Here is a 12,170-nt window from a genome sequence, read left to right on the forward strand (position 1 = left end):
GAGTTTCGCTCTTGTTACCCAGGCTGGAGTGCAATGGCGCGATCTCGGCTCACCGCAACCTCCGCCTCCTGGGTTCAGGCAATTCCCCTGCCTCAGCCTCCTGAGTAGCTGGGACTACAGGCACGCGCCACCATGCCCAGCTAATTTTTTGCATTTTTAGTAGAGACGGGGTTTCACCATGTTGACCAGGATGGTCTTGATCTCTTGACCTTGTGATCCACCCGCCTCGGCCTCCCAAAGTGCTGGGATTACAGGCGTGAGCCACCGCGCCCGGCCTCTTCTTGGCATTTTCAACTAGCATTTTTAACAAGCACATTTTCAAACAGCATAAAAAGTTAACAAAATTTTCATCAAAATGGCAATTTATACGACCCATAAGAATATGCTATCTTTAATACCGCTGAATCTGTAGCTACATATAAATTTGTACATTGTAAAAGCCTGGAAATAAGTATTTCTTCAGCAGTAACTTAAATCCCTATACTTAAAAACCAAACTCAGCATTTCACAATTTTCCCAAGATCTATTTTTTAATTTTTATAGTATTTCAAATGTGCCCATCATTAAGTGGATTTGTACTATGACTTGAGATTACTTTCCTCTGCAGAAATGTTTTCTCACCATTCGTAAAAGAATTTGGAGAGTATCAGAAGATCTATTCTTACTGTGTTGATTGCACTAGAGACTAATACAATATCACTTTAAAAACAAACTTCCCAGTGGTGGTGGGAGCACTGCTTAAGGCCAGGAGTTTGCGATCAGACACACAGTAAGACCCCATCTCTACAAAAAAATAAAAAATTAGCCGAGTGTGGTGGTGTATGTTTGTAATCTCCGCTTCTCAGGAGGCTTAGGCAGGAAAACGGCTTAAGCCCTGGAGTTTGAGGATGCAGTGATCTATGATGTATGTCACTGCACTCCAGCCTGGGCAACAGAGCGAGACCCTGTCTGAAAACAACCACTTTGCTCAAAGTTCTGAAAAATTAACATCTGATTTCTCTAAAGCATTAAATATTTCTCTCCACCAACTCCTCGAATACTATGAACCTAATTCCACAAAATGGTATGCATCAATTCAAACTACATTAGTAGGTTAAGAAAAAGATTCACCCTACCAAAATTGTAGACGTTTTACCCCCTTCCAAAGTAATCTCCAGGTCTGAAAGGGCAGCATCAACTTCATCAACTTCTTTGTCACTGTTGTTCAAATGATTCTCTGACGTCATGATTGACAGCTTATTGATATGATACTGAAACCAGAATTATTTTATTAAAATGACTGCTATAACTGTAAAGCTCCACAATGAAATTCAGACTCTGAATCTGTATTTAATGCTTTTCATTACCTAATTTGCAAAGACAGATGCACCTGGGAACTGGAATGTAGGAAATAAAGGGAAATCAATATTCTAAACCTGCTAATAAATATTTATCCAAAAGAAGTAGGGTCTTTGGACACATGCCAATGAATTCATAGTTTGGGGGCCCTAAGACTTAAGAGAGTTAACTGGTCCTCAACTGTACTTTACATTAACAGAGATTTTTAACTTTTTCTCATTGTAATCTTCCCTGTGTCCAGAACAGGGCCTGTTATCAATGAATATTGAATGGACATAGAGAATAAGCATGAAGTCTTTTGTAGAAATTGATTAACACTGAATACTGGACATTACTCCTATAACCCAGGAGAAAGTCATTATTATTGTGTCAAAATCTAAAGCTCCACTTTTTCCCCATCCTTGATTCAATGCTCTGTATTCTCATACATAAGAATGTTTGTATGTCAGTACGCACATGGACACCTACATATACATGGGTGGGACGGAGACGGAGAGAGAGACTGGTGAGTAGTGATGACTACTCATATGTAGACAGGAAAATTTTGGGATAGAGAATTACTAGTTATTGATTTTAAATACACTTCAGTAAGTGACTTAGAACAAACATTCATAATCTAATAGATTTTTATGGTAAGACTTAGAGAGGCTTTCTACAAAGGTCAGTAGAACTTTTAAATCTTAATCAGTTACCTTTCAAAGCAACAAGTAGCACTCCAAATGTCTGAAGTATGCATTTAATACAATCTATTCATGGGAACATTTAGTGAACTAATCTGAGACCACTTACCAATGTTTTTCTGTGTTTTAAGGTTTAGCGATTAGTAGTTAATAGTTTCTGGCTACTTCAATTGTGTTGAAATGAGATCTTACTTACAATGGTAGAAACGTCCATGTTCATAAATTATGGAAAATGAGACAGAGGTTGAGGCCCTCCGGTCCCAAATGCCAGAGTATAATACAGATCCTTACGTTTCCTCCAGAGATCCTAATTCACGAAGTCTGGGTTCCAGCCTGGAATCTGCCATTTTTACTGACTGCTCTTCTGGGTAATTCTGATGCAAATTGTCCTTATGAGTCATACTACTAGAGAAATCCTGGCTGTGAATGGGACTTATAAAATCCAGCTTTGCTTGCTTAAATTTTATAATAAATACTCTGACCTAAATGCTTTAAAAATAATGTTACTAATTCATCTACTTTACTTTTTATCCCCACCTTCTTGTTTTGTATTGCTTTGCTTCTTTTTACTATTGTAAGTTTACTTTACGCAAGGATCCAGATGTCCCAAGGAGAGGACACTTCAGAGTATAGGCTCTCTCTGATTAAAAAAAAAAAAAATCCAGGCCGGGCGCAGTGGCTCAAGCCTGTAATCCCAGCACTGTGGGAGGCTGAGGCGGGTGGATCACGAGGTCAAGAGATCTAGACCATCCTGGTCAACATGGTGAAACCCCGTCTCTACTAAAAATACAAAAAATTAGCTGCGCATGGTGGCGCGTGCCTGTAATCCCAACTACTCAGGAGGCTGAGGCAGGAGAATTGCTTGAACCCAGGAGGCGGAGGTTGTGGTGAGCCGAGATTGCGCCATTGCACTCCAGCCTGGGTAACAAGAGCGAAACTCCGTCCAAAAAAAAAAAAAAAATCCAGACATCTCCTCCTCACCATACTTCCACAGTTTGCTTACTCTGGTACTAGATGGCTTCCTACAGCCTTAAGGTCAGCCTCTAAGAAAGCCTCCAGCAACTCAAGGGATCTGTCTGCTAAAATACTCTCAATAAATCTCGACTCTGAAATGGTCTTGGAGGGCTATGCTTTGAGACCATTCCATTTCTATGAACTAAAACCTATGGTGTCTCCGAGGTGTTCCTTCTGTACTAATGTGGAATGCCCATGAGACATTAGGTAAGGGTGCGCTGCAGAATCATGCCATTTCTGTGAAAACATTACTGTGTGTACTCTCATTTTATAAACACTTTTTGAGTACCTACTATGTGCCAGGCATATAGTAGGCATCTGTTGGTTTTAAAAACAATAACCATAAACATGCACTATTTTTTAATACAAAAATAAAGCAATAGCATAATAACTGTGGTCTTTCACACATATTTTTACGGGCATTATTCTATCATTGGCCAAACCTCCACTAGAACATTATGAGCCTGTGTTCAAAGTGAGAAGGATGCAGGAAGAATGCCATAACCAGGTGAGGGGACTCCCAACAAACTGCTCCAGAATTTAATTCAAGAAGTTCGCCAGAGAATCTGAATTATCTAGAAGCACAATACAGGATCTTCACTGGCTCATTAAGCAAGTCCCTAGAAAATAGCTGATTAATCCATCTGCCACCTGGCATTTTCATTGTCTATGCATCTTTGCAACGCCCTTCTTTCATTATGTAAACTAAGGTGAAAATTAGCTGTTCTTGCTGTTTAAATTTTTGTTTTTTGGCTAATCCCACTCCCCATTCTTGCTTTCTAAGGGCAACTCTTTGAGTCACAAGTGAAAACTTTTCCGGATGCATAAAAAAAGGCATTTGGAAGACTGAGAGCATTTTTGTTTGTGTTCTAAGGAAAAACAAAATCCTTTCTACAGTGAAAGTTCTTCAACTGAATGTCAACTTTGCTTCCTGTACTTCCGTTATTTATAGAACATCGACTTTATCAGGACTTTAGGCTGAACCCAGAATCCCATCGTAACTGGGAATACTTGCCAAAGCATTACTCCGGTATCTGAAATTTAAGAAAGATGAATTACTTTGGTCATTAGACCTCAGTATCTGTAAGAATGTGAATTTGTGGATGCCATCCTAATGTGACTTAAGAAGTCGATGATTAATTTTTGAAGAAGCTCCCCTATAATTCTCAAGGAGGTGGTATGTAAGAACCACATATGAAAAAACTGGTTTAATCTAAAGAAAATATTAGCTGTCTACCCAAGGATTATCATTGTAGAAACAGGTTTGGTTTCACTAGTCTCTCTAAATCTTATCACCTAAAAGTATTGCTTTGCTACAGCCCGTTTTATCATGCTGGCTATTTATGAAATTATGCAGGTAAGCTTCAGATTCAATTTCAGAAATTGGATTTTTAATAAACATTTTCTTTCCAAGGGAAAAACTGAGTAGCTTTGAGCAGATACGTATCTGGGGGTGAGAGGGTAATTTTTTTCCTACAAAATACCACTAAACTCTTAGATAAAATTAAAAAAATCAAACTAAAATATATTTGTTTTTCCTTTCCTAAGTTTCTATTCACTTTCTGCGTGGCAAAAATTCTGTCTTGTCAAAAGTTACTGGAATTACGATCCCATTTTACTATTTAAAAATAACCCCCTACCCTTTACCCAAATAAGTCCCATTTACTAGACCTTTCAACTACCTGGAGGGCTGCAAACATCATCATTTCTTCTTCTGTGCATTCAATTTCTTCCAGGAGAATGGCCCATTTGGCCTGCTCGTAAAGCTGATTGATTCTGATGGCATCATACTGCAGCAAGAGAAACAGTTCTTTTGTAATATATCACCTTTACCATTGATCAATTTCAAATTCTGAATATTCAATTGACAAGAAAAATTTACTTCTTTTTCCCTGGGATTTTAATTTACAATACAGAAGTTTTATTTACAATCAAATATTATAAAAAGGATACCTATGGGGTCAGATATGCCTACATACGCCCACATCTAATTTTCCATTAAAAATGACATTAAAATATATAATAGAATAATTGATTTGACAATATTAAAAACAGATTCTGTATTTTTCAGGGAAATAACCACTAGACATTATAGCCTTTAACCTAAGAAATCTAATTTGATGACATTAAAGTAAGATGGGACTACTGATTATTCTTCAGTGTTGTTACTGCAATTTGCCATACTAAAATGTAATCAGAAAGCAAATTACTGTGGGGAACGTTCTGTTCACTGTGGAGAGGCATACCCAGATCAAGTGGCAAGTTCTTGGAAATGGTAGTTAAATATGCAAAATACAGGGCAAATATAATTATCCATTTAATTATATAACTAAAAGTCAACAGTAATGCCTTAAGAATACTGCAGATTGAATATCCCTTATCCAGAATGCTTGGGACCTTCTGTTTTGAATTTAAAATTTTTATAGATATTGGAATATTCCATTATACCAGTTGAGTGTCCCTAACATAAAATTCCAAAATAAGCATTTATTTTCAGCATTTTCTCAGCCTTCAAAAGTTTTAGCTTTTGGAGCATTCTACATTTTCAAATTAGGGATGCTCAACATGTATTTTGGAATGTTGACAAATACATCTCCATTCCCCTCACAAATGTAACTATTCCCAAAGTAGCTTTAGCTTTACTAAAAGTAGCTCTGATGTAGCCTGAAAATGAATTAAAATTATTTTCTATAGATCTATTACAAACATTTTGCTGTTGTATAAAGAATTACTGAAGCATACAATGAAAGATGATAAACATAACATTAAAATCTAGACTAGACTCTAGACATGAAAAGGATGAGAATGTAGTCAAGTGAGGTTTTTTCCCCCAGGTTGACAGGGAAGCAAAAAATTCAAACCTCTGTGCCAAGTGTTTTCTAGGGGGGAAACAGCTCCAGATATTTATAGCAAAGTTAAATCTTACCAGAAAAACAAAGCACTATGGTAGCAGAGATATACCAATCATAGTAAAGACAAACAACAGTGCTTATCTGTTAGAGAGGAAAAAAATGCAGACCTAAAAAAAATTTGGCTGGAGATGGTGGCTCAGGCCGGTAATCCCAGCACTTTGGGAGGCTGAGGCAGGAGGATGGCTTCAGCCCAGGAGTTTTAAGACCAGCCTAAACAAAAAAGTGAGACTCTATCTCTGCAGAAAATAAAAAAGTTAGCCACATGTGGTTGTGTGAGCCTGTAGTCCCCGCTACTTGGAAGGCTGACGTAGGAGGATGGCTTGAGTCCAGGACTTTGAAGCTGCAGTGAGCCATGATCATGCCACTGCATTCCAGCCTGGGAGACAGAGTAAGACAAAAGCAAACAAACAAACAAACAAAAAAACCCCTTTTTTTGAAGCAAGATCCTTTGGCATGTAATTAGTAATCTAAAAGTAATTGAAAAGGTAATCTTTCTGAAACTTCTTTTACTTAAATATAGTTGAAGAGAGGTATTAAATTAAAAAAGAGGAACTTTGCCAATTATTATTATCATTTATTATTATTATTTTGAGATGGAGTCTTGCCCTGTCACCCAGGCTGGAATGCAGTGGTATAATATTGGCTCACTACAACCTCTGCCTTCCAGGTTCAAGCAATTCTCCTGCCTCAGCCTCCCAAGTAGCTGGCATTACTGGTGTGTGCCACCACACCTGGCTAATTTTTATACTTTCAGCAGAGATGGGGTTTCACCGTGTTGCCCAGGCTGGTCTCAAACTCCTGACCTTGTGATCTACCTGCCTTGACCTCTCAAAGTGCTGGAATTACAGGTGTGAGCCACTGTGCCCGGCCTACACTTTGCCAATTCTATAGTAACAAACCAGTACCATTTAATGACATGCTAAGAGCTTACAGATAAAAAAAGAAAACCAAATCAACCAAGTTTCATTATCTTAAAAACAACAATAAAAAAGATTTAGTTACGCTTCCAACCTACTAAAATAGGCTTATTTAAAACACAAATACCTCTGCCTAAAGGTTTGAGTTTTTAATAATTATTCAAGATTTGCTATATACAAGTGATTCCTTATTCCACCCACTTCCAAAAACAAATGAAAAAAAAAAAATCCCTTTAAACCCTCGGTACCTTTGGATTCAAATCAAAAAAGCTGTAATACTTGAATCGGAGCAGTAAGGCCTCATTTTCCTTCACATCTTGTTCCATGAGAGATCTTGAGGAGTCAAGCCATCTGGACAAATTAAGAAGAGTATGGAACAAAACAACATAGAATTAAGAAACTATTTCTCCCTCTAGTTGAATAAAGAAATTCAACTGTATCGGTATCTTAAAACTTACCCTTGGTTGATTTTTGCTTTATCAAGGAGAGCTTGAGGCTTGAACATTTTTGCCAAGATTTCCGGTGACGTGATTGGTTGGCTGACAGCAAGTATACCAGGATTGCCTTCTGACAAAGCACTGTCACCAAACCAAGCAGAAGTTGGTGACAAGGGGCTTCCATCATGAGCATCATAAGTGGGGGTCATTGTTTTACTATACAGTCCTGGGCTTGAATATATACTTCCTAATAAGTAACATGAAAAACAGGTAGTAAGAATGCAGCACATCTTATGTTTCAATAACAACACATACTATGATATAAAGCACATTGTGAAACCAAAGTTTTATTCTGAAAGGAAAGCTTAGTATATTATTCTACCTGTCATGAGAACATGTGCAATTAATTCTCCTTGTATAACACTGAAACATGTAATAACAAAGCCTTAAGACTCTAATTAAGTTGGCAGAAATTCTGGAGAAAAAAACCAGTGCAAGAGAATTAGAAAATAAGGATATAGCTGAAGCAGACAGACCAACACCTTTTAACTGAGGCAAGGCTCACCTTTCAGAGGGCCAATGTAAAGAACATCAGTGCCTACAGGAAAGGAAAGAAAGGAATTCAGAAGGTAAAGGAAAGGCAACAACAGAGGACAGAAACAAAAGAATGAAAAGAAAATGAGAAAAAGAAAAAAACAAGATTTTCCCCAACTGTGAATCATAAACTGAAGTACATATTTCAAGTGTATTTCAGAGTAAAGAATTTTAGAAAGTACAATGTAAGTAAAACAGGTTTTTTGTCCAATTTAAAAGAATGAAGTTGTGCTCTAGTCAAGTATATAATGACAAACAACTTTACCACCATTTGAAATCCATACCATTTTAAGGTAATGCAACATGACTGAATTAATTCATATAGATCAAGAATAATTTTATAGTAATGTCTTCTCAGTAAATAACTAAACAGGTTCAACAGATTTACAATCAAGTATTTTTAAAATTTTTAAGTTCCAGGGTACAGCTAATGCAAAAGGGTAGATAAAAGTTGGCTCTAGACAGAGCCTAACAGAGGTTTATTTTATAGTTAAATCCCAAAAGGAAGGGGTATTATTGCCTTATTTATCTTCTGATTTCTCAGTATTAGGACTAGGCATACAGTAGAAGCTACATAAATAACAGTTTGTTACATTAGTCAACTGATGGTATGTGCTCCTTTATTTAAACTACAAAAATTAAGGACATAAATTTTGGGAATAACATTAAGTACAAGCAGCTCCCCCAAGTCCTAGCTCTGTTAAATTATATTTTGTTCTGTAGTAATACTTTTTCTTTTTCTTTTTTTTTTTTTTTTTGAGACGGAGTTTTGCTCTTGTTACCCAGTCTGGAGTGCAATGGCGCGATCTCGGCTCACCGCAACCTCCGCCTCCTGGGTTCAGGCAATTCTCCTGCCTCAGCCTCCTGAGTAGCTGGGATTACAGGCACGCGCCACCATGCCCAGCTAATTTTTTGTAGTTTTAGTAGAGACGGGGTTTCACCATGTTGACCAGGATGGTCTCGATCTCTTGACCTCGTGATCCACCCGCCTCGGCCTCCCAAAGTGCTGGGATTACAAGCGTGAGCAACCGCGCCCGGCAATTTTTTGTAGTTTTTTAGTAGAGACGGGGTTCCACCATGTTGACCAGGATGGTCTCGATCTCTTGGCCTCGTGATCCACCCGCCTCGGCCTCCCAAAGTGCTGGGATTACAGGCTTGAGCCACTGTGCCCGGCCTGTAGTCATAATTTTTCTAAAGAAAATGTGTAATGGGTATATGGGTATAACACTGTTAATAAATGATGCAAAGAAAATGGCTTTTCTATTCCCTAAATTTAGTATTAAGCTTAGGAATCCCTCTTCTTTCCTACTGTTTTTAACTCTCCTCCCCATGCAATGACAGAAACAACTCCTTTGAAAAAGTGGAGCTAGAGATTTTTGTAGCTGTCATGACCTAGTCTAGGAAGCAAAGGCAAAGTAAAAAAAAAAAAACTTTTTACTGAAAATAATGTAATCTCTTGCTAGACAGCATATTTGATTTGATGTCCCTGACATGTTCTTCCAACATTAGTAGTAAAAAAAAAACTTATAAAATCTAGGCTGGGTGTGTGGTGGCTCACGCTTGTAACCTCAACAATTTGGGAGGCTGAGGTGGGTGAATCGCTTAAGGTCAGGAGTTCAAGACCAGCCTGGCCAACATGATGAAACCCTGTCTCTACTAAAAATACAAAAATTAGCCAGGATGGGTGGTGCGTGCTATTCAGGAGGCCAAGGCTGCGGTGTGCCAAGACTGCGCCACTGCACGGCAGCCTAGGCAACAAAGCAAGACTAGAGTATCCATGTACTGTAATTGGATGCTATAGTACTACAGCTTCCATGTACTGTAATTTATGTAAGCCATTCCCAATTGGTGTGCATGTATTCGTTTAAAATTCTCAAAAAACAGCAACAAAACACCCCTTTAAAATTCGAACACTGTTAATCCTAAAACACAAAGTAAAGCTGTGAACTCTTTTTCAGCATTTAAAGAACACTGGGATTGTTAGTCCTGGGGCTTTGTTTAAACGCTAGATCCTTAAAATTGTGTGACACCTTTTGAAAGCATTATTTAGGCACCCCACATTATTAAATGGGCTGAAAACATTACTTCAACTCAGCTGGGCAAAGGGTATTTCTGCTATAGACAGTGTGCATATAGATAAAAGTGTGAAAAAACATTAACTTCTAGGCAAAGTGTTGTTTATTTCAAAGATCTATTAAATATGTCAGAATACTGAAAATTTGTACCTAGTATGATGTACTATAATTATTATCCAAAACTGAGTCGTTAGAATTCATAATTTTCTTTATAAAGTTTCTAATATAGAAAAGATATTCTCCCTAAGTCACTGGTACGGTTTGGGATCTGTGTCCCTGCCCAAATCCATGTCTAATTGTAATCCCCAATGTTGGAGAAGAGGCCTGGTGGGAGGTGACTGGATTGTAGGGGTGGAGTTCTCACAATGGTTTTACACCATCCCCCACTTCTCATGAGAGCTGGTTGTTTAAAAGTGCGTGGCACCTCCCCCATCCCACCCCTACCTGGAGCTCCAGCCAAGTGAAGTGCTGGCTCCCCCTCTACCTTCTGCTGTAATTATGTTTCCTGAGGTCTCCCCAGAGCTGATACCACCATGCTTCCTGGGCAGCCTACAGAAATGTGAGCCAATTGAACCTCTTTTCTTTTAAGTCACCCAGTCTCAGGCATTTCTTTATAGCTATGTGAGAAAGAACTAATACAATCACACGTTCAATAGAATCAGCCACCCACCCAAATCTACTCCCTTTCCATTTCCTATAGTTTGTATATCCTTTATTTCATAATTACTTCATTGGCGCTATGTGATAATAACTCATTTAGTGTTCACAACAACTCTATTCACTTCAGAAGAGGAAACTGAGGCAAAGCAAAATTAAATAACTTGTCCAAGTTCAAGAGCAAGTAAGCTGCAGAGCCAAGCTATACATCAGCCAGTCTGGCTGTAGGGCTACACACTGCATCCATGTGCTATAACTTATGTAAGCCATTCCCAATTGGTGTGCATGTATTCATTTAAAATTCTGTTACTGTCTAGGCGAAGGGGCTCACGCCTGTAATCCCAGCACTTTGGGAGGCCGCAGCAGTGGATCACCTGAGATCAGGAGTTTAACACAAGCCTGGCCAATATGGTGAAGCTCTGTCTCTACTGAAAATACAAAAAATAAGCCAGGTGTGGTGGTGCATGCCTGGAGCCCCAGCTACTTGGGAGCCTGAGGCAGGAGAATTGCTTGAACCCAGGAGGTGGAGGTTGCAGTGAGCAGAGACTGCACCACTGCACTCCAGCCTGGGTGACAGAGTACGACTCTGTTTTGAAAAATAAAAATAAAAATAATAAAATTCTGGCTAGGCGTGGTGGCTCACACCTGTAATCCCAGCTCTTTGGGAGGCTGCAGCAGTGGATCACCTGAGATCAGGAGTTCGAGACCAGTCTGGCCAGCATAGTGAAACCCCATCTCTACTAAAAATACAAAAATTAGCAAGGTGCAGTGGCATGTGCCCATAGTCCCAGATACATGGGAAAATGAGGCAGGAGAATCGCTTGAACCTGGGAGGTGAGGGTAGCAGTGAGCCGAGATTACACCATGCACTCCAGCCTGGCGACGGAAGGAGGCTCCGTCTCAAAAAATTAAAAAAAAAAAAAAAAAAATTCTGTTACTAATGTCATCATTGCAAATCAAATGCTTCTTCAATAAACATTTTTGTAGTTATTTCCCAATTCTAGCAGCACTGCTGGGTCAGAGGGTATGGGTATTTTAAATTCCTTAGTCTCAGTTCAGAGACAATCCCAACTAAGTTGTTTACCTCAGTGCCTGGTTTAAAATACATCAGAGGCAGAAAACTAGTAAAGAGTAAGATAACATAGCAGATTTAGTCACCAACAAAATATGAGCTTATTGAACAACGTGGAAAGATAACTTAAAACTTATAAGGAGGATAAATAAAGAGTTTAAAAAGCACTATAGTCTGAGTCCACCTACTGTAGATATTTAAAACCCTGTATAATCAAATAACTCCTAAATACTGCTATATTGCAACACAGTAAAATTTGCCACCTTATTGTAAATTATATATATTTTTAAAAAGAGTACTAAAGTAACAAATTTTAGAAAGTTTTCCATCAAAATACCTATCTTTTATATTTTATTAAAAGAATTTTTGGCCAGGCGCGGTGGCTCAAGCCTGTAATCCCAGCACTTTGGGAGGCCGAGGCGGGTGGATCACGAGGTCAAGAGATCGAGACCATCCTGGTCAACATGGTGAAAC

The 12,170-nt window shown here is 38.6% G+C and overlaps 1 protein-coding gene and 1 long non-coding RNA gene across 8 annotated transcripts in view; one reads left to right on the top strand and one right to left on the bottom strand.

The window, feature by feature from the left end:
- The window catches only part of LOC116532036, a 10,533-nt gene extending 1,906 nt beyond the window's left edge, over positions 1-8,627 (top strand). Inside the window, exon 3 of the long non-coding RNA XR_004260684.1 lies at positions 8,320-8,627. This is a non-coding gene — a long non-coding RNA (uncharacterized LOC116532036). The remainder of the gene's footprint in view (positions 1-8,319) is intronic.
- The window catches only part of FERMT2 (fermitin family member 2), a 132,762-nt gene that overhangs the window by 18,579 nt on the left and 102,013 nt on the right, over positions 1-12,170 (bottom strand). For 4 of the 7 annotated variants that reach the window (XM_032251089.1, XM_032251085.1, XM_032251086.1 and 1 more), the window contains exons 5-9: positions 7,864-7,896; positions 7,320-7,545; positions 7,110-7,212; positions 4,715-4,822; positions 1,116-1,250 (exon numbers count right to left, since the gene is read on the bottom strand). In XM_032251089.1, coding sequence (XP_032106980.1) covers positions 1,116-1,250; positions 4,715-4,822; positions 7,110-7,212; positions 7,320-7,545; positions 7,864-7,896 — 605 coding nt within the window. The remainder of the gene's footprint in view (positions 1-1,115; positions 1,251-4,714; positions 4,823-7,109; positions 7,213-7,319; positions 7,546-7,863; positions 7,897-12,170) is intronic. The other 3 variants (XM_032251091.1, XM_032251090.1, XM_032251088.1) reach the window with 1 other exon arrangement.

Source organism: Sapajus apella, unplaced genomic scaffold, assembly GCF_009761245.1.
Source record: "Sapajus apella isolate SASKATOON/1434 unplaced genomic scaffold, GSC_monkey_1.0 scaffold74, whole genome shotgun sequence".
NCBI lineage: Eukaryota > Metazoa > Chordata > Mammalia > Primates > Cebidae > Sapajus > Sapajus apella.